Source organism: Littorina saxatilis, linkage group LG14 (assembly GCF_037325665.1).
Source record: "Littorina saxatilis isolate snail1 linkage group LG14, US_GU_Lsax_2.0, whole genome shotgun sequence".
NCBI lineage: Eukaryota > Metazoa > Mollusca > Gastropoda > Littorinimorpha > Littorinidae > Littorina > Littorina saxatilis.
In genome coordinates, this window is record NC_090258.1 from 44,316,191 (window position 1) to 44,339,578 (window position 23,388).

At 46.1% G+C, this 23,388-nt stretch overlaps 1 protein-coding gene across 1 annotated transcript in view; it reads left to right on the forward strand.

Moving 5' to 3' along the window:
* LOC138947843 (zinc finger protein 236-like) overlaps positions 1-20,497 on the forward strand; it is a 34,227-nt gene extending 13,730 nt beyond the window's left edge. Inside the window, exons 2-9 of the mRNA XM_070319396.1 lie at positions 1,838-2,481; positions 4,965-5,262; positions 5,592-5,860; positions 6,500-6,734; positions 7,668-9,543; positions 12,642-12,790; positions 13,816-13,899; positions 18,462-20,497. Coding sequence (XP_070175497.1) covers positions 1,838-2,481; positions 4,965-5,262; positions 5,592-5,860; positions 6,500-6,734; positions 7,668-9,543; positions 12,642-12,790; positions 13,816-13,899; positions 18,462-18,670 — 3,764 coding nt within the window. The 3' untranslated portion in view covers positions 18,671-20,497. The remainder of the gene's footprint in view (positions 1-1,837; positions 2,482-4,964; positions 5,263-5,591; positions 5,861-6,499; positions 6,735-7,667; positions 9,544-12,641; positions 12,791-13,815; positions 13,900-18,461) is intronic.
* Positions 20,498-23,388: the final 2,891 nt, after the last annotated feature.

The window sequence follows — 23,388 nt, forward strand, 5'->3', positions numbered from 1 at the left end:
AGAGAGAGAGAGAGAGAGAGCGTGCGTGCGTGTGTATGTTAGGGAAAAATATAGATAACTTTGCGATGTCCATGAATACAAACATACGGCATGTATTACTGATCCCCCCACACACACACACACACACACACATCCCGTTAAAATGAACCTTGTGTGTTCAATCAATAAGATGTCTTACCTCTCTCTCCGTCTCTCTCTCCCTCTCTCTTTCTCTCTCTCTCTCTCTCTTTCTCTCTCTCTCTCTCTATCTCACACAGACACAGACATACACACACATGCACAAACACACACACACACACACACACACACACACACATGCAGACACACACACACACACAGAGAGACACACACACACACACACAGATTCTTACCGTTCTGTTTTCTATTTGATTGACTGTGGGAATTTCCCACCCCAGTAAGTGGATTGTGGCTGTAAATAAGGTCAGTCTGATTCACAGGCACATGAACAAGCAAACAACACAGATATCAATATCAGTCGACAAGTAAAGCGCCTGTTGCAGAGAAGAGGGAGGGAAAGCTAGGATAGTGAGAAAGGATGCACGGTGAGATTATCAATAGCAGGAAAGGGGGGGGGGGGGGACTTTGTCAATGGAAGGGGTGGAGCCCACCCAGCCCTCTCTCTCTACTGACCCGGGGTGGGTGTGGAAGCACGAGACAACTGCTGACAGCGCGCGCTCTTTTCACCCCATAGGTTGCTGAAAGTTGGGGAGGAATACCTGTTGCACAGCTCTACCTGTCTGGAGGGCTTGGGGATTTTCACACGCAGTGCTTTGACCGTGGGTTTGTGTGTGTGTGCGTGGCTGTGTGTGTGTGTGTGTGTGCGTGTGTGCGTGGCTGTGTGTGTGTGTGTGTGTGTGTGTGCGTGGCTGTGTGTGTGTGTGCGTGGCTGTGTGTGTGTGTGTGTGTGCGTGGCTGTGTGTGTGTGTGTGTGTGTGCGTGGCTGTGTGTGTGTGTGTGTGTGTAAAAAAAGAGAGAGCAAGAGAGGGACGGGGAGGAAGCGAGGGAGAGAGAGAGAAGTTAAGACGAACCCCCCCACCCCCACCCACCCACACACACACACGCTGACAAAACTGTGTAAACTTGTAAAGGGTGTATGTACACTTGCACACATAGTTCACACTCAGCTATGGGATCTTGAATAACTGCATCCTTGGAGAGAGAGAGAGAGACAGAGAGAGAGAGACAGACAGACAGAGACAGAGACAGAGAGAGAGAGAGTACGTGTGTGCTGCATTGTGTGAATGGGTGTGTGTGTGTGTCTTAGCCATCCACAAAGAGTCAAGGTAAAACGTGTGCCGGCATTTTGTAAGATACCTTGGGGTGCCAATCACAACAGGTAACACTGTACCTTGCCCAATATTCAACCCCAATGGGTGAAGGTTAGGGAGGCAGACAAGTGCATGCATGTTCAGCTGGAGATTGTGCTGGCTGCTTTTGGTGGGAAATACAGACACTATTGGTCTGGGTGAATTGGGATTTTTTGTTTGTTCAACTTTTATCTAACTTTAAGTTGTGTGTCCTTTCTCTCTCTCTCTCTCTCTCTCTCTCTCTCTCTCTCTCTCTCTCTCTCTCTCTCTCTCTCTCTCTCTCTCTCTCTCTCTCTCGCACTCTCTCGTTTATTCTTTTATTTATTTTTATTTATTAAGGAGATTTCTATAGCGCATAACTAAAAGCACTATGCGCTTTTCCCATTCTGTTGCTCTTATTTATGATGGAGTCGTCTGATACCACATGACTTAACCTCATATAAAGTTGTGTACACACTGTTTGCACTGATGACGTGTTGATGCTATTGGTGTTTGTGATGTGTGTGAAGGTGACTCGGAGGATGAGGAACACACAGACAGCAAGAAAAAAAAGCTGACTGCAGATACCTCTGAATCCAAAACCACATCACCACTATCCACAACCACCACCACCACCACCACCACCACCTCCCCACCCCACGACGACAAGGGAGAGAAATGCAGAAGTGAAAATAAACCAAAGGACCAGAGGGAGGGGGAAGGAACAGCCGCTTCTCACAATAAACCAAAGGACCAGAGGGAGGGGGAAGGAACAGCCGCTTCTCACAATAAACCAAAGGACCAGAGGGAGGGGGAAGGAACAGCCGCTTCTCACAACGCATCCTCCAACATCAGCGCACGTGAAATTCTCCGACCTCCAAAGAAGCGAGGTCGACCTCCATCATTCTCCAGCCCCCCCAAAGAATCGCCCGACTACTCCAAGTCCCACAACTCCATAGCAACAGCCTTGACCCTCGCGGCGGCGGAGGCGTCACCACGGCGACACAGCTCCCGACTGCACCCACCCTCGTTGTCTGGGGCGTGCGTTGGCAAGGGCAGCGGCAAAAAGATGAGTCACCGAACGTGCGAGTACTGCGGCGTGGTCAAACCCACACCGGCGGCCCTGCAGCGACACGTCAGGAAACACACTGGGGAGCGCCCCTTTGTCTGTCAGGTGTGGACTTGATTTCTGCTCTCTTTCTCTCCCCTCTTGTTTTTGTTGTCGTCTGTTCATGATTCTGTGGAAAGTGTTGTTGTTCTGTTGTTGTTGTTGTTGTTGTTGTTGTTGTTGTTGTTGTTGTTGCTATTGGTTTAAACATAAGTTTATTTTAACAAAAGTTACAATCATGACATGTATACAAAATACACAGGTAACAGCAACAAGCTAGAAGCTTATAGTGGTGTTCCTGCATGACAGTACAACATAAGGCGGTAACGGCTGAACAATTGGTCTCAATAAACCAAATCTATCAATAATGTAATAAACGTTGCATAATCAATATAAAGAAAGACAGTAAAAGGAAGGAAGGAGGGGAAGAAGAGGAGTTGTTGCTGCTGCTGTTGCTGCTGCTGCTGCTCTTTATTTTGTATCTTTTTTTGAATGCTCATGTACTTGCAATGGATAGAGCAATGGATAGAGCAATGGATAGAGCACATTCCATGCACTTTCTCAACTGAGGACCTTCTGGAAACACCTGCCTCTGCAGATATTAAAAAAAATAAGTCACAAGCCATCTGATTTTCTTCAGCAACACATGAAAGCTGGGAGAACAGAGCCATTTGTCCTTCACAGTGATCAACAAACATCTTCACACCCAAACAGAAAAAGAAATACCATCCTGTTAACAAGAAGCTTGCCACTCTCACACCCAGCGCCACTCTCACACCCAGCGCCACTCTCACACCCAGCGCCACTCTCACACCCAGCGCCACTCTCACACCCAGCGCCACTCTCACACCCAGCGAAGCTTGCCACTCTCACACCCAGCGCCACTCTCACACCCGGCGCCACTCTTACACCCAGCGCTACTCTCACACCCAGCGCCACTCTCACACCCAGCGCTACTCTCACACCCAGCGAAGCTTGCCACTCTCACACCCAGCGCCACTCTTACACCCAGCGCTACTCTCACACCCAGCGCCACTCTCACACCCAGCGCCACTCTCACACCCAGCGCTACTCTCACACCCAGCGCCACTCTCACACCCAGCGCTACTCTCACACCCAGCGCCACTCTTACACCCAGCGCCACTCTCACACCCAGCGAAGCTTGCCACTCTCACACCCAGCGCCACTCTTACACCCAGCGAAGCTTGCCACTCTCGCACCCAGCGCCACTCTTACACCCAGCGCTACTCTTACACCCAGCGAAGCTTGCCACTCTCACACCCAGCGAAGCTTGCCACTCTCACACCCAGCGCCACTCTCACACCCAGCGCCACTCTTACACCCAGCGCCACGCTCACACCCAGCGAAGCTTGCCACTCTCACACCCAGCGAAGCTTGCCACTCTCGCACCCAGCGCCACTCTTACACCCAGCGCTACTCTCACACCCAGCGAAGCTTGCCACGCTCACACCCAGCGCCACTCTCACACCCAGCGCCACTCTCACACCCAGCGCCACTCTCACACCCAGCGCCACTCTTACACCCAGCCCTACTCTCACACCCAGCGCCACTCTCACACCCAGCGAAGCTTGCCACTCTCACACCCAGCGAAGCTTGCCACTCTCACACCCAGCGCCACTCTCACACCCAGCGCCACTCTCACACCCAGCGCCACTCTCACACCTAGCGCCACTCTCACACCCAGCGCCACTCTCACACCCAGCGCCACTCTCACACCCAGCGAAGCTTGCCACTCTCACACCCAGCGCCACTCTCACACCCAGCGCCACTCTTACACCCAGCGCTACTCTCACACCCAGCGCCACTCTCACACCCAGCGCCACTCTCACACCCAGCGAAGCTTGCCACTCTCACACCCAGCGCCACTCTCACACCCAGCGCCACTCTCACACCCAGCGAAGCTTGCCACTCTCACACCCAGCGAAGCTTGCCACTCTCACACCCAGCGCCACTCTCACACCCAGCGCCACTCTTACACCCAGCGCTACTCTCACACCCAGCGCTACTCTCACACCCAGCGCCACTCTCACACCCAGCGAAGCTTGCCACTCTCACACCCAGCGCCACTCTCACACCCAGCGCCACTCTTACACCCAGCGCTACTCTCACACCCAGCGCTACTCTCACACCCAGCGCCACTCTCACACCCAGCGAAGCTTGCTACTCTCACACCCAGCGCCACTCTCACACCCAGCGCCACTCTTACACCGAGCGCTACTCTCACACCCAGCGCCACTCTCACACCCAGCGAAGCTTGCCACTCTCACACCCAGCGAAGCTTGCCACTCTCACACCCAGCGCCACTCTCACACCCAGCAAAGCTTGCTACTCTCACACCCAGCGCCACTCTCACACCCAGCGCCACTCTCACACCCAGCGCCACTCTCACACCTAGCGCCACTCTCACACCCAGCGCCACTCTCACACCTAGCGCCACTCTCACACCCAGCGCTACTCATGTGTACCAGAGAGATAGAGAGCCTACATGCATAGCAGTACCATCATTATTATGTTGATATGTTGTGCAGGTGTGTCACAAGGCGTACAAAGCCAAGCGCAGCCTGCACTGTCACCAGATCACCAACCACCCCGAGCTGCTCGACGACCACGCACACACTCCGCTCGTCCCAAGCGACCTTGACCCCGCCTCCAACTCCTCCACCGTCTCCTCGGCCACGTCACATCTCTTGAGAGAAACGCTGGAGACGAGACGAATGGCACGACAGGCCGGTACCCCCGATTTCTCCATGGTCCCGGACTTCGTGAAGACCATGATGGCCCAGGGAATGGCCCAGGGAATGCACGGACAACACTCGGACATGGATGGTAGGTTGTTTTATAGTACTGTGAAACCCCCCCCCCCCCCCCGCCCTTTTTAAGACCCTTTCTTTTACTGATGTCTGTTGATAACCGCTGTACAATGACACCCGCAGACCTGTTTATCCTTACGATTTTGGCGTAATTTATTACGATTTTCTGCAAAAAATACGCCATTCCGCTATCCGTGTCAAGACTACGATTTTCATATTGGCCATTTTATTGCATGTTAGACTCTTTGTACTTTTCTGAGACAGAGGATGGAATTAATATTGCAAGTTTTCATGTTGAAATCATATTCTCTTCTTCTCACAACGTCTCTCTGAATGTGTCCACAGCCAAAGAGTTTCACCACACAAACACCTCCCCACCCAGTTACCACAACGACCAGTCCAAAAGTCCCAGCTCTCTTGACGTGACCCAGGACCTTGGGGTCAATGTGGCGACCTTGAACTCTAGCCTGGAGGACTCGGAGGCGGAAGGGGAGGAGAACTGTGGGGACCTGGCACGACGGAGTTGTCCCCACTGCCACAAAGTGTTCAGCAAGCCGTCAGACATGAAGCGCCATCTGATGGTGCACACGGGGGAACGGCCGCACGTTTGTCAGGTAGAGACCGAGACGGAGGGGGGGGGGTGGGGGGGGTAGAGTAGTTGTTGTGGTTCCATCCAATGGAACCAAATTTTGCACATATGACTGACAAAATGTTGTATGCTTCTTCTGCTCGGACTCATTTCCAAGTCTTTTTTTATGGTCAAAGTGTCAAAAAATTTTCAGCTTCAGGGGGCTTTCTGACCCCCAACAGGGGCGTTGCCCCTGGACCCCACTGGGGGCCTTCAGCAGCCCCCATACCCCCGCCAAATAATTTCCTCTCAAAACACTTTTAGGGAATCTCATCTCTGATTTATGACGCTCAAAATGCCTCCACTCATGTTATCAAAGGCAGAGTGTTTTTTGTTGTTGGTGGTTTTCTCGTACTAAGCATATAATTTATTTAAAAATGACTACCTTGATCATGTTTGTGATTGGATTCTTGATGGTTGTCGCTCAAAAACAAGGCATGCGTGCAAACACGTGTAAAGTGTGCATGGTAAGTGATTTTCTTGACCATGACTTGTTTTCTTTGAGAAAATAAGAACTCAAGCAATTCCTGCTTTCTGGAGTAATCTGTCAGGCCAACAACTGAGAGTACAAGACCTGTACAGGAGAAACAAGGTTGCTAAAACTATTTCAATTCCTTACTCACAGAACTGTAACAAGGGCTTCAAACAGCTGGGCAGTCTCAACTACCACCTCAAGGCCACACACAATCTGAACATCCCGCTGAGCCAGGGCCTGGAGGAGCGTTACCTGCGCCTCAAGACGCGCTCAGCCATGCGTAGCCTTGCTGCCATGGATGGCTTGTCACCACGGCTTGACCACGACGGCAGTCACGGGGGTCTGTCACACTTCAGTGAAGATCTGCCGTCTTCTTCTTTTGCTGGTGAGTTGGGTACTTTGACTGGTGAGTTGGGTGCTTTGACTGGTGAGTTGGGTGCTTTGACTGGTGAGTTGGGTGCTTTGACTGGTGAGTTGGGTGCTTTGACTGGTGAGTTGGGTGCTTTGACTGGTGAGTTGAGTGCTTTGACTGGTGAGTTGGGTGCTTTGACTGGTGAGTTGGGTGCTTTGACTGGTGAGTTGGGTACTTTGACTGGTGAGTTGGGTGCTTTGACTGGTGAGTTGGGTGCTTTGACTGGTGAGTTGGGTGCTTTGACTGGTGAGTTGGGTGCTTTGACTGGTGAGTTGGGTGCTTTGACTGGTGAGTTGAGTGCTTTGACTGGTGAGTTGGGTGCTTTGACTGGTGAGTTGGGTGCTTTGACTGGTGAGTTGGGTGCTTTGACTGGTGAGTTGGGTGCTTTGACTGGTGAGTTGGGTGCTTTGACTGGTGAGTTGGGTGCTTTGACTCCTGGGATCGTTGTATCTTGTGGGAATTGACAGACAAAGGAAAATTCTGTTTTTAATATTGAGGTGACTTTGTTTTGATGCATGTCTTTGTCCTAGCACAAGCATAGGATGATCAGAAAAAAAATTAAAGTTTTTAGTTTCTTGTTAGTGTGCAAAAAAAGACTGGAATTACAAGCAATATTGATGGGTATTGGGGTTGTTGTACTGTACAGAGAACGGAAATTCCTCAAGAGCTTTTGTGTGCCTATGTGAAGAGAAATGCCATGGTTGAACCTGTAACACAGAAGCAATCATAGCACTAAGAAGCAAACAAAGCGAGTCAAAGGGTTATACATGTAGCCCCATTTACAAAGGGGGGTGGGTGTAACCATCACTTGGTTGAGCATGCTTCCCAAAGGAGACGAATGTATACAAGACATTACAGCAACCTTCTGCACACACACACTGACCAAGTTCTTTCCCTTTGTTGCAGACTCTGACTCCAGACCACAGCACAAGGACACAGAGGGCGAGACACACCCCCACCACCACCACCGCCACCACCACCATCGTCACCACAACCACAACAACAACAACCACCCCTCTCTCCCTCTCCCCCCATCCCTCCCCTCCTGTTCCTCCTCCTCATACGCACACGACTTCCAACAAGGCCTCACACGTCAAACCTCCCTGGCCAGCGAAGGGTCTTGGATGGACGAACGCACTCCGGCCCCCAACGTCGTTGAAGTGGAACTGCCTCAGTTTTGGCCCACGGAGGGGTCAACAGAGGGCGGTGAGTTGACGACGAGGAAGGTCAAGATGTCTGTGAGGAAGGAGGCAGTGTTGTTCACACAACTGGACGGCGTGTGTTCGGCCAGCGGTCAAGCCATGCAGGTGTTCCGCTGCTGCCTGTGCGACAAGGTGTGCGCCTCCATGTTCTTTGCATTCTCCCACCTGGCCATGCACTTGGAGGGCGAGAAGAGCGCTGCGTTCCAGTGCCGCGTGTGCTGCCTCACCTTCAAATCTCAGCCCCAAATGGCTGACCACTTCCTGCACAAGCACGGCTTCACCTTGAGTGACCTTGACCTTCAAAACAACAACCACAATTTCTCGGCGTTTAACGGTGAGGAGAGAGAAGAGGATTTGGCCGCCCAGGACTGCCATTCTGGGCGCAAGAGTCCTCCTTGCTACGACGACCTCAACAACAACGACGACAACCACGTCAACAAGGAGTACCACTCGTCACACATCAACGGAGAAACGTCACGTCAAAGTCTCTTAACGTCCACCCCCCATACCTCCCACAGGGAGGAACCTGAGATCAACAACCACGCTTCTACCTCGTCGGCCCAACCCCAACCCCTCCCTGACGACAGTTTCACGGACGGTCCAGATTCCATGGAAACGTCCCCCTACCCCAGCAAAGGCTCTCACCGCTGCCCCAAATGTAGCAAGTGCTACATGACCCAGTTTCTGTTGGATCGTCACATGGCGTTCCACACACGGCAAGACCTCATCCAGGCGGCCATGAAGAGCGGAGCCAAAGTGAACGGTGTGAACAAAGACCTGCTGCTTCAACCCCCGCCCGTTCTCCCCCAGGACTCCAGTCAGTTCCTCAGGCTGAAGGAACTCAGTGCTGCGCAGATTTGTGACCAGAAACTTGAAGAGAAAGCATCTCGAGAGGATGAAGAAGTTGAGAGTTCCACTGGTGACGCTGCCAAGCAGGAAGGCTTGAATTCTCTCGACGCCAAAGCTCTGCTGGAAAAGGAAGGTATTGAGGAAGATGTCACCGTGGTGATGCCCTCTGACCCCGACCTTGACGAAGAAGAAGAGGAATCGCCCCAAGGTGCGGAGGAAATGTCAGAGGTGCAGGAAGGAGAATTGAGCGAGTCTGAAATTCGCAGCGCACCAAAGAGGCATTTGATTCCGTACAGGAAGGACAACCCACCAGCCAAATCTCGCCGCAAGGCTTCCCTTCCCCATCGCTTCAGATCAGCCGTGCGCGACTTGGACAGACCACACGTCATTCCGTCATCTTCCTCACCTGAACCACCGGCAGACCGACCACAACAACCACCACAACCAGCAGCAGCAGAATGCGGGATGTCATCTGACGTAGAACAACAAGACCAATCCTCGGCCTCCCAGAGTTGTTCCAGCTCACCTCAACGCACCACGGAATCACCAGCAGAGAGCGACGAAATCACCAAAGAGTTCCAGAGGGAGCTGCTGAGAGCGCAGCAGTCAACCTACCTTCACAACTTCCACGCTGCTTTCAGCAAAATGCCCTCCGGTCTCCTTGGCAACCGTTTCCCCGGCAACGGATTCCCGGCGGCAGCGGCAGCGGCATCGTCTTCCGAGGCCATGGGGTACCTACGCAACTTCCCGGGCTTGCCCGGCCGTTCTTCGTTTGGTTTGCATGGTTCTGTGTCTCACCCCCCCTCCCACCCCTCCCCCCACTCCCACCCCTCCCCCCACTCCCCTCTGGACGAAGATCAGGCGGAAGACCTATCCATGTCTAGCGGCAGTGTGGCGTCTTCCTCCCCCGCCGCCCCCCTGACGTCAGATCCCGACAAGCTGCTCGGCTATCCCAGGGTTCTCTGGGAGGCTTCTCAGAGGTCGAGGGTCGGCGATAGGTCCCCCTCCCCCCCTCACCTCTCCCCCTCCAACGGGAAGCGTTTGAATCCCATGTGGCACACCCTGTCGAGCGACGACCTTAAAGACGCCACCACTACTGATGGTCGCAAAGTGACCTCCCTTTCCCGCACGCATTCCAGGTAGGGTTGTTACCTCCCCTCTCACCAAGGGAGGCAACAGTGTGATCACTACGGAGCAGGAATCGCCAGCTAAACAGGTTTTCTCCCCTGTCAAAAAGTGTGAAACAAAACAAAAATTGTAAACATAATCGCAGACTTGAAATTTCCATTGTCTGAAATTAGTGAGACGTTTGAAAGTAAGAGCAGCAAAAAGAAGAAAAAAATTGAATTTTTTTAGGAAAAAGTGGGAGGGGGGATTTGTGATGCAGAGTTAAAGATCTCCAAATTATTCTTTCTTCTTCAAAAAAATATCAAGCGACTGGCATTAATACTTACTGTACCGCTAACGCAATTTTAAAGTGAGACTTTTTTTTTGTACGCTTTTAAGTATACCCAAAACTAAGTGACATGGATTGTAATCATTTGGAGAAAGATCAGCTGATTCAAACAAATAATTGTATCTTTTCTATAATAAAAGAATTCTGTAACTTCATTGTTTGAGTGGGGGGGGGGGGGGGGGGGGTTTGAAGAGAAATACACTAAGAATTTCAAAATTAGACCCAGTTTTGATTTGTGGGGGGTGGAGGGGAATTTAACAACAACAAAAAGAATGTCAAGAATTGGTAGAAGTCATTGAAACAGAAGCACAAAACAGTTGTAACTCTTGTAGACAGCAAGTTTCAGTAACTGTGTTTTTGGTCTTTGAATGTTTGATGTTGTGGCATGGTTATTTCCCGTGAAAAGTTGTTGTCATTTGAGTTGCATAGCGTCCCTGTGTGCCTGCATGCAAGGGTTGTTGACAAACAAAATCTTCAGTTTGCGTTTTCTTTCTTGTTTGTTTCCAGACATTTCTGTTTCGTTCATTTGACTTTTTGGCATGTTGCCATGGAATTCTTTTTTTTCTGGAAAAAGTTCTAACCAGTGTTGTGTGCTCCCTGCCTGCCTGATCATGTTGTTGTGTACCTTCGGTTTTTTATTTTCATTTTTAGACTTACATTTTATTTGATGAATTCCAAAAATAACTCTGCTGGGTTTGTATGGTTCGTGAAAGAGTGAATACCCTTGCTTTTACGGAGACAAACAACCCACGGGCCAATCGGTAGCGAGGGGTGTGTCAGAAACATGTGGACAAGGAGTATAACAACCCACGGGCCAATCGGTAGCGAGGGGTGTGTCAGAAACATGTGGACAATCAGTAGCGAGGGGTGTGTCAGAAACATGTGGACAATCAGTAGCGAGGGGTGTGTCAGAAACATGTGGACAAGGAGTAACAGGGGAGATTATTTGTCTCCCTGAAAGCAAGGGTGTTCACTCTTTTCACAAGCTATACAAACCTGACAGAGTTATTTCCGAACATCGTCTATTGCTGTTGTTGTTTTCATGTTCTATTATTTAGCCTTTTGTCTTTCAATATGGTTTTATTTATTGTCTATTAATTTAGAAATTAAGTGAGTCTTACCTGGAAGATCAAGGTTAATTGAAATTATTTCGAGTATGTTGATGGTTGGAGGTAATTAAGTCCCCCCGCGGGTTAGGAGGAAGAATTTACCTGATGCTCCCCAGCATGTCGTAAGAGGCGACTAACGGATTCTGTTTCTCTTTTTACCCTTGTTAAGTGTTTCTTGTATAGAATATAGTCAATTTTTGTAAAGATTTTAGTCAAGCAGTATGTAAGAAATGTTAAGTCCTTTGTACTGGAAACTTGCATTCTCCCAGTAAGGTAATACATTGTACTACGTTGCAAGCCCCTGGAGCAAATTTTTGATTAGTGCTTTTGTGAACAAGAAACAATTGACAAGTGGCTATATCCCATCTCCCCCTTTTCCCCATCGCGATATAACCTTCGTGGTTGAAAACGACGTTAAACACCAAATAAAGAAAGAAAGAAAGAAAGGAGGTAATTAAGAATGTGAAGAGAAATTTCTTTATGGCAAGCTTTCTAAAGCTATGCATCAGAAACTTACAGAGAGTGCTCTGGCTGGAAATAAAAGGTTCTGGCAGGGTAGGTGCTAAGAGAAATAACGCCATGCATTCAAAAGTACTTTTTTAATCAATTCAAGCCAGATTTATTCCCCTTTAAATGCCTTGCTCTACTGACCCCCTTATTATCTTCTTCTTACTGTTTGAACTGCATGAAGTGTCTGAAGTAACTCGGGCCCGTGTCAGTAAAAACGATTTGTCTTCATTCAAAGATGTATCCAGTAGAAGTGGAAGAGAAGTCAGTTGTAATGTAGAAGAACCCAAACTTGCTTAGTCAATGTGAAAAACATTGAGAACTAAAGGCCGTCCTTAACTCAGCTTCTAGTGGACTTAGTCAATGTGAAAAACATTGAGAACTAAAGGCCGTCCTTAACTCAGCTTCTAGTGGACTTGGCCAAGTCTTTTAAGCAACATTTTAGTGCCAAAGTTTTGTTCAGCGAGCTTCGTTTAGTAGACTCATTAGGCAAAAAAAAAAAAGGTCTGTTTACGGTAACATAGGCCCAAAAAATAGGGTCGGTAGGTCGGGATTTTATTTATTTATTTTTTTTTCTCCCCCAAATGCCAAAAAAAAGTCTAGGGTCGCGCGAAAAAAATAGGGTCGGTCGGGTTACCGTAAACAGACCTATTTTTTTTTTGGCCTTAGCTGACCCAAAATGTGTGTCAAGGATTAACGCAGATGAGTGTGTGTTGTAGAGAAATGTGTGTGTAACACAGCATTGTGTGTGTTGCAGGCTGTACGTTGTCAACCAGCCAGTGGACCGAGAGCGGCTGTGCAAGCCGACAGTTCTACCTGACGGGCGCACCGTGTTTCGATGCATCTTTTGCCACAAGGACTTCCTCTCCTACTCTGACATCAACCGGCACATGGACTTCCACGAAGGTAAGACTGAGGTGTTCCTCTCTTGTACTGTAGTCACGTTGTTCTGCAATCACTCTCTTCAATATGTGTGGTTACTTTTTTTTCCTTTTTCATGGATCGCATGCACAGTAATATTGTGCCGTTCCCCGTAAGGCGGTCCTTACTTGAGCCCGAAGTCGACTTCAGGAAGTTTTTACCAAAACTCAGTGCAGTCATGCGGCGGGACAGGTGCAACTTCTGTCAATACTGTCTGTTTGTAGTAGACTTAGTGTAGTTTGTAGTGTAACTGTCACTGTGTGTGTGTGTCGGTGTTATGACTGTCAGTGCTGTGTGTGTGTGTGGTATACATGTAACTGTAACTGTGTGTGTGTGTGTGTCAGAGGTATTACTGTCAGTGTTGTGCGTGTGTGTGTGTGTGTGTCTCAGAGGTATTACTGTCAGTGTGTTTGTGTGTGTGTGTGTGTGTGTCAGAGGTATAACTGTCAGTGTTGTGTGTGTGTGTGTCAGAGATATAACTGTCACTGTGTGTGTGTGTGTGTGTGTCAGAGGTATAACTGTCACTGTGTGTGTGTGTGTTTGTCAGAGGTATAACTGTCACTGTGTGTGTGTGTGTGTCAGAGGTATAACTGTCACTGTGTGTGTGTGTGTGTCAGAGGTATAACTGTCACTGTGTGTGTGTGTGTGTGTGTCAGAGGTATAACTGTCAATGTGTGTGTGTCAGAGATATAACTGTCACTGTGTGTGTGTCAGAGATGTAACTGTCACTGTGTGTGTGTGTGTGTGTGTGTCAGAGGTATTACTGTCACTGTGTGTGTGTGTGTGTGTGTGTGTCAGAGGTATAACTGTCACTGTGTGTGTGTGTGTGTGTCAGAGATATAACTGTCACTGTGTGTGTGTGTGTGTCAGAGGTATAACTGTCACTGTGTGTGTGTGTGTGTGTGTGTGTGTGTGTGTGTGTGTGTGTGTGTGTGTGTGTGTCAAAGGTATAACTGTAAATGTGTGTGTGTGTGTCAGAGATATAACTGTCAGTGTTGTGTGTGTGTCAGACATCCGGCCGTACAAGTGCAACTTCTGTGATTACTACGCCAGAACCAACAGCCAGCTCAAGGTCCACATGATGCGGCATCAGGGTAAGCAAAATAGACAAATTCCAAAAGTAACTCTTATCAGGTTTGTATGGATTGTGAAAGAGTGAATGCCCTTGTTTTTTACCTGGACAAACATTGGAGGGGCCAATCACAAGCGAGGGGTGTGTCGGAAACACATGGACAGGAGCATGTGTCAAGTTATTTGTCAGCATTTACTCTTTCAATGTCCATACACACTCCAAACATTGTCTCTCCAAGACTCTGGTAAGGGAAACATGACATGGCCCTTTTTCATTTTTCATTTTTTCATTTTCATTACTTTATTGTCCCATCGCTGGGAAATTCGGGTCGCTTCCTCCCAGTGGAAAGCTAGCAGCAAAGGAGTCGCGCTACCCAGGTGTCTGCGTGTTTAGGTGTATTCAGCCACCTGCACTTATGGCAGAATGACCAAGGTCTTTTACGTGCCATTGTGATGACACGGGGGTGGGACATGGCTTCCGTCTCTGGGTCTGCACATAAAGTTGACCCGTGTCCTTTTGCTCACAGCTACATTCTTGTCTCCCCGGAATACCATTTTCTCAGTTTTTAATCAGCTTTAGCTTGTAAGTTGTATGTTCGGATTTTTCATCAGACTTTTTAAATATTTTTTACCGGCAGTCTTGTAGTTAAGAACAGCATTTACACATAATCTTCTTATGCCTGACATCTGGTCCGATTTTTGTTGTTGTAGGGTAGACCGCTAGACAGTTCTCAAATGTTGATCAGGATGATTGAAATAGTGTTGTACTTGGACAGCACGTTAGTTGATTTGTCTGCACAACAAGCTTGAGCTTGACTCGCTTATCAGCAAATAACCCAAATCAGGGAAAACTTGTCTCTTATGTGGAGAGAAAGAAGGGTGTGTGTAGGGGGGGGGCGGTAGCTCAGTTGGTAGAGCTCTGGTGTGTGTGTGTGTAGCTAGCAGCAAGAGAGTGCTGCTAGCTACACACATACACACCCGGGGAGCACCACTCTGTTGCTGCTAGCTACACACACACACACCTGGGTAGCACCACTCTGTTGCTGCTAGCTACACACACACACACCTGGGTAGCACCACTCTGTTGCTGCTAGCTACACACACACACACCCGGGTAGCACCACTCTCTTGCTGCTAGCTACACGCACACACACCTGGGTAGCACCACTCTGTTGCTGCTAGCTACACGCACACACACCGAGTACCTGGGTAGCACCACTCTGTTGCTGCTAGCTACACGCACACACATCCGGGTAGCACCACTCTGTTGCTGCTAGCTACACGCACACACACCTGGGTAGCACCACTCTCTTACTGCTAGCTACACACACACACACCTGGGTAGCACCACTCTGTTGCTGCTAGCTACACACACACACACCTGGGTAGCACCACTCTCTTGCTGCTAGCTACACACACACCCACCTGGGTAGCACCACTCTGTTGCTGCTAGCTACACACACACACACCCGTGTAGCACCACTCTCTTGCTGCTAGCTACATGCACACACACCCAGGTAGCACCACTCTCTTGCTGCTAGCTACATACACACACACCCGGGTAGCACCACTCTTGCTGCTAGCTACACACACACACACCTGGGTAGCACCACTCTCTTGCTGCTAGCTACACGCATACACACCTGGGTAGCACAACTCTCTTGCTGCTAGCTACACGCACACACACCCGGGTAGCACCACTCTCTTGCTGCTAGCTACATGCACACACACCCGGGTAGCACCACTCTTGCTGCTAGCTACACACACACACACCTGGGTAGCACCACTCTCTTGCTGCTAGCTACACACACACACACCCGGGTAGCACCACTCTCTTGCTGCTAGCTACACACACACACACCTGGGTAGCACCATTCTCTTGCTGCTAGCTACACACACACACACCCGGGTAGCACCACTCTCTTGCTGCTAGCTACACACACACACACACACTCACCCGGGTAGCACCACTCTCTTGCTGCTAGCTACACGCACACACACCTGGGTAGCACCACTCTCTTACTGCTAGCTACACACACACACCCGGGTAGCACCACTCTCTTGCTGCTAGCTACACACACACACACACCCGGGTAGCACCACTCTGTTGCTGCTAGCTACACACACACACACACCCGGGTAGCACCACTCTGTTGCTGCTAGCTACACGCACACACACCCGGGTAGCACCACTCTCTTGCTGTTAGCTACACACACACACACACCCGTGTAGCACCACTCTGTTGCTGCTAGCTACACACACCTACACCCGGGTAGCACCACTCTCTTGCTGCTAGCTACATGCACACACACCCGGGTAGCACCACTCTCTTGCTGTTAGCTACACACACACACACCCGGGTAGCACCACTCTCTTGCTGCTAGCTACACGCACACACACCTGGGTAGCACCACTATGTTGCTGCTAGCTACACACACACACACCTGGGTAGCACCACTCTGTTGCTGCTAGCTACACACACCTACACCCGGGTAGCACCACTCTCTTGCTGCTAGCTACACACACACACACCTGGGTAGCACCACTCTGTTGCTGCTAGCTACACGCACACACATCCGGGTAGCATCACTCTCTTGCTGCTAGCTACACACACACACATCCGGGTAGCACCACTCTCTTGCTGCTAGCTACACGCACACACACCTGGGTAGCACCACTCTTGCTGCTAGCTACACACACACACACCCGGGTAGCACCACTCTCTTGCTGCTAGCTACACACACACACACCTGGGTAGCACCACTCTCTTGCTGCTAGCTTTCCACTGGGAGGAAGCAACCTGAATTTCCAAGCGATAGGAAAAGAAAGTAATGTAAACAGGTCGCGTAAGGCGAAATTACTACATTTAGTCAAGCTGTGGAACTCACAGAATGAAACTGAACGCACTGCATTTTTTCACAATGACTGTAGTCCGCCGCTTGTGCAAAACGGAGTGAAACCGACGAGCCTGTTCAGCGCGGTAGTGGTTTCGCTGTGCTGCATAGCACGCTTTTCTGTACCTCTCTTCGTTTTAACTTTCTGAGCGTGTTTTTAATTCAAACATATCATATCTATATGTTTTTGGAATCAGGAACCGACAAGGAATAAGATGAAATTGTTTTTAAATCGATTTCGGAAATTTAATTTTGATCATAATTTTTATATTTTTAATTTTCAGAGCTTGTTTTTAATCCAAATATAACATATTTATATGTTTTTTGAATCAGGAAATGATGTAAAATAAGATGAACGTAAATTTGGATGAATATTACAATTTTCAGATTTTTAATGACCAAAGTCATTAATTCATTTTTAAGCCACCAAGCTGAAATGCAATACCGAAGTCCGGCCTTCGTCGAAGCCGGATATGACATCATTAAAAGTATTTATCGAAAAAAATTAAAAAAAATATCCGGGGATATCATTCCCAGGAACTCTCTTGTCAAATTTCATAAAGATCGGTCCAGTAGTTTGGTCTGAATCGCTCTACACACACACACGCACAGACAGACAGACAGACACACACACATACACCACGACCCTCGTCTCGATTCCCCCTCTATGTTAAAACATTCAGTCAAAACTTGACTAAATGCAATAAAAAGAACAAAGTGTGTGCATGATTGTGTGCGTGTGTATGTGTATGTGTATGTGTATGTGTATGCACGTGTGTGATGCATACACTCCAGGAACATAGAAAAACGTAAATTGATTATCAGTAGGGAGATTTAAAAGACAGCACGTTTCGTTTTGCAGCTCGTTTCGTTTGGTGAATGAGTCACCCCGCGAAACGGAACGTGAAACGAGACGGCATAGGCCGCAGACAAGATTTAGATGTATTCACGTTTCGTTTCGGAATGAAGGAAGGGCGATAAATCTTCAAGTGAAATTATCACGTCTGTCCTCGATCAGAATGGAAAAAAAAAACCCAGGAGGTGGTCCAGAATCGGGCATACTTTGATTATTTTCAGTCCAAATAAATCACACAGACTTTGTTTATACAAAATCACATACAAAGCCAGAATAAAAATTCGATGCGATGACCTACTTCTGCTTCGCCATTTGCTTTCTCACCATGAAGTTGGATAAATGTACCAGGATCAGCACCCTTCAAAATATTTCAGTTCACAACAGTTGTCTACCTCCAATGAACACATTCTCAGCGCTGAAAGACTGTGAAAGGATTGATGAATCTAGCAATGCATAAAATGGCCAACAAATAAAACTGTTAGTGTGCAAAAATACTCACAAAAGTTGACGAAATATTGTTCGTTTTTTGGGGGTGGAAAACGTGACTGCGTTTTGACGTTCCACGTTCCGTTTCAGTTGACCTTCACCTTTCCAGCGAGAGACCCCCGAAATGATGACGTTTACCACAACTTCAAAACGAAACGTCCCGACGTTTCGTTTATTAAATCTCCCTATTGTCAAACTACGCTCATTCTTCTTCTTCTTCTGCGTTCGATGTTTAAACTACGCTCATGTATGCTAAAAAAATATCACTGTGTACCATCCTCGCCTTCTTGCTTTAAACACTCCTCTGTACGTCTTCTTTAAACACTCCTCTCTTTGTCTTCTCTCCAGGAATCCGCGAATATTGCTGCCGACTTTGTAACTACAAGGGCGTGACGCAGTCGGACCTCAACCGCCACATGAAGTCGCAGATCCACCTGCTCAAGGCACGCAATGAGTGCGGCAGGTGTCACGAGGGATTCGTCACCGCCAAGAACCTGGAGAAACACGTCTCTGCCGGCTGTGACGGCACGCACAGGATGGACATGGAGAAACCCTGACACGCACAGCGCTGATGGGGGATTGGTTGATACGGAGTTCTGGATGCTGGACATTGAAAGAAAAACAAGAGTACTGGAAACTGAAGATTGAATTACAAAATACTGGAGCTTAAAAATTAAATACAGAGTACTGGAGATTGAAAATGAAATACAGAGTACTGGAGATTGAAAATGAAATACAGAGTATTGGAGATTGAAAATAAAATACAGAGTATTGGAGATTGAAGATTGAAAATACAGAATGCTGGAAATTGAAAATTGAAAAGACTGGAGATTGAAAATGCAGAACACTGCAGATTGAAACTACTGTACAGAATATTGGACATTAAAACTACAGAATATTGGACATAGAAAATGCAGAATATTGGACATTAAATAAACAGAATACTTGACATTGACAAAGAAATCCCTGTTGTTTCATTGTTTGATACCAAGCCAGTGCGTTTTATTACGCCAGGAAAATTTTGGTCGGAATGTTGCCAGTAATTCAAATGGTGCCAGTACTTGAAGAGCTGTTTTGAGCTCGTTCCTTTTTGGGGCTGAAACGGATGAAAGTCAAATGGATGCCAGTGTTTTCGAAATTGGAAATAAGAGTATAGTATAGTAACAAAACTACTTCAAAAGGGAGACATATATATTTGTGATGAAAATGAATGATTGTAACAAAACTACTTGAGCAAGTAACCATACTACTTCAAAAGGGAAACATCTATCTTTGCGATGAAGATGAAAGCTTGCACCACCATTTATTTAGAAGGGGGATATCTTTTTTTTGCGGAGGAGAGAGATGTATCTTGGTAGCAGACGGGTTCAGAAGGGAGACATAACTTCTTATTCTGATATAATGGCACTTTAACGGAAAAGGATAATATTTCTCCCCGGTTATGTGAGAGTTGGTGTGTATGTTTTCCGGTGTGGTAGTACATGTACTTAGCAATGGGTTTTTTCTGTTGCTAGCTTTTATTTTTAAAAACAAGCCTTATTGGTGGAACATCATTGGATTGAATAGACTCAGTGTTCAGCAGAGAATTGATCACAAAAGGGCTGACATAGAGCTGTGAACAAATCATGGGGCTCATTGTAATTCCAAACGTAAGACCTAACCTGTAATGTGAAACGAATGGTTGTGTTAGAAACAGTTTGAAACAGAACGATCATGTTAAATGAAGATTTTAGATTTTAAAGTAGCTTAGGATGTTTACCTCAGATATATAAGGATAGTGTGACTGTTTACTGAATCTTATTTTACGAAGTCTTTGTTTTAAGGTAGAGAAAAGGAGTATGGGGTTTTAGCCTGTTTGATTGGTTTGTGATACTACGACTTCTTTCAAACAAGTTTATAAATGAATGTGGAATTTGAAGTGATACTAAAACTTCTTTCAAACAAGTTTATGAATGAATGTGGAATTTGAAGTGATACTAAAACTTCTTTCAAACAAGTTTATGAATGAATGTGGAATTTGAAGTGATACTAAAACTTCTTTCAAACAAGTTTATGAATGAATGTTGAATTTGAAGTGATACTAAAACTTCTTGCAACCAGTTTATGAATGAGTGTCATGTTTGAAAATGAAAGCAGAACTTTGAGAATGTTAATGTGCCAGTTATTGAAATGTGCACATTTATGATTATTACCTACTGCCAGTATCGATATCGTACTCAGCAATAACTTTGTTTTACGGTCACAAGTGTCACTCTCTTCAAATCAAAACGTTGTGTATAAATGGTCACTGGTGATATTATTCATATTAACACTTTTTCCTCATAGTGATCATATTGTTAGTATTGCTGTGCATTACGGGACTGTAACAAAATGTATCAACTTGTGGTATACTTTGTGATTCTTGTTGGTCAGTTTGGATTGGTCGCTTTCAAATTGTGTCGTTTTACTTGTTTCATGTATATACTGCAAAATGTTGCAGGATTGTACGAAAGCATTGCAGCAGATGTATAGCACAGGTATCGACTTAAAATGTATATTGCTTCTAGAAGTCAGTTCCCATTTGCTGTCTGCACAATAATTTGTTTGCAATAATTGCGCTGGTTGTGTGAAAAGTGTACGCTCAGCAAGATTTGACCTCACAGGAACAGGCATGAGATATTTTGATATAATTATTACCCTCAAATCCTGAGATAGATTCTGTATTGCCCTTTTAACCATTAGTCTACCAACAAAGCTTGGCCCCTTTGTTTTGTTCGTTGTGGAGATTCTACTTTCTGGGTGGCAGAAGACAGATTTTACTACAATTGTACGATGTTTTAAGAAAAATGTGTGAAATCCTTATGTTAGTGGGTATATACTATAGCTTACTTTATGTTAGTGGGTATATACTATAGCTTACTTTATGTTCATGGGTATATACTATAGCTTACTTTATGTTAGTGGGTATATACTATAGCTGACTTATGTTAGTGGGTATATACTATAGCTTACTTTATGTTAGTGGGTATATACTATAGCTTACTTATGTTAGTGGGTATATACTATAGCTTACTTATGTTAGTGGGTATATACTATAGCTTACTTATGTTAGTGGGTATATACTATAGCTTACTTATGTTAGTGGGTATATACTATAGCTTACTTATGTTAGTGGGTATATACTATAGCTTACTTATGTTAGTGGGTATATACTATAGCTTACTTATGTTAGTGGGTATATACTATAGCTTACTTATGTTAGTGGGTATATACTATAGCTTACTTATGTTAGTGGGTATATACTATAGCTTACTTATGTTAGTGGGTATATACTATAGCTTACTTATGTTAGTGGGTATATACTATAGCTTACTTATGTTAGTGGGTATATACTATAGCTTACTTATGTTAGTGGGTATATACTATAGCTTACTTATGTTAGTGGGTATATACTATAGCTTACTTATGTTAGTGGGTATATACTATAGCTTACTTATGTTAGTGGGTATATACTATAGCTTACTTATGTTAGTGGGTATATACTATAGCTTACTTATGTTAGTGGGTATATACTATAGCTTACTTATGTTAGTGGGTATATACTATAGCTTACTTATGTTAGTGGGTATATACTATAGCTTACTTATGTTAGTGGGTATATACTATAGCTTACTTATGTTAGTGGGTATATACTATAGCTTACTTATGTTAGTGGGTATATACTATAGCTTACTTATGTTAGTGGGTATATACTATAGCTTACTTATGTTAGTGGGTATATACTATAGCTTACTTATGTTAGTGGGTATATACTATAGCTTACTTATGTTAGTGGGTATATACTATAGCTTACTTATGTTAGTGGGTATATACTATAGCTTACTTATGTTAGTGGGTATATACTATAGCTTACTTATGTTAGTGGGTATATACTATAGCTTACTTATGTTAGTGGGTATATACTATAGCTTACTTATGTTAGTGGGTATATACTATAGCTTACTTATGTTAGTGGGTATATACTATAGCTTACTTATGTTAGTGGGTATATACTATAGCTTACTTATGTTAGTGGGTATATACTATAGCTTACTTATGTTAGTGGGTATATACTATAGCTTACTTATGTTAGTGGGTATATACTATAGCTTACTTATGTTAGTGGGTATATACTATAGCTTACTTATGTTAGTGGGTATATACTATAGCTTACTTATGTTAGTGGGTATATACTATAGCTTACTTATGTTAGTGGGTATATACTATAGCTTACTTATGTTAGTGGGTATATACTATAGCTTACTTATGTTAGTGGGTATATACTATAGCTTACTTATGTTAGTGGGTATATACTATAGCTTACTTTCTAGTACTGTATTTGCTTTCTCTTTTTCCTGGTGTAGCTTTTTCCTGGTGTAGCTTTTTCCTGGTGTAGCTTTTTCCTGGTGTAGCTTTGTAACCCTGTATTCTGGGACATTCTTACTGTGCGCTTCTGCAATCCGAGTTTCTCCCACCTCTAATAGCGCTGCACTTGTAAAAAAGGAAAGATTGCATATAATGTTTGAATATGATGATATTTGTACATGTACAGCATGCGCACTTAGCTTAGTGAGGTCGATTGAATATGATGATATTTGTACATGTGTTATACAAGTTCACAACAGCATGCGCACTTAGCTTAGTGAGTTCGATGGACGGGCGCAGTGGCGTGATGCTAAGACGTCGGCCTCCTAATCGGGAGGTCGTGAGTTCGAATCCCGGTCGCTGCCGCCTGGTGGGTTAAGAGTGGAGATTTTTCCGATCTCCCAGGTCAACTTATGTGCAGACCTGCTAGTGACTTAACCCCCTTCGTGTGTACATGCAAGCACAAGACCAAGTGCGCATGAAAAAGATCCTGTAATCCATGTCAGAGTTCGGTGGGTTATGGAAACACGAAAATACCCAGCATGCCTACTCAACGAAAGCGGAGTGAAGCTGACTATGCTCTCAGAGTATAGTGTGGGGAACCCAAATGGGCAAACGAGCTCACACGTAACCAGAAAATTCTGGAACACTGAAGAAGAAGAAGTGAGTTTAATTGAATATAATGATATTTGTACATGAATATAATGATATTTGTACATATATTATACAAGTTCACAACAGCATGCGCACTTAGCTTAGTGAGGTCGATTGAATATAATGATATTTGTAACCACGTTGTGCCGACTGTTGTGTTGTATATGCTGACCCTCTGTGTGGGTTGACCTCTCTCCAGTATTTGCTAGCCAGTGGTCAGTGATTTGTGATTAACGCT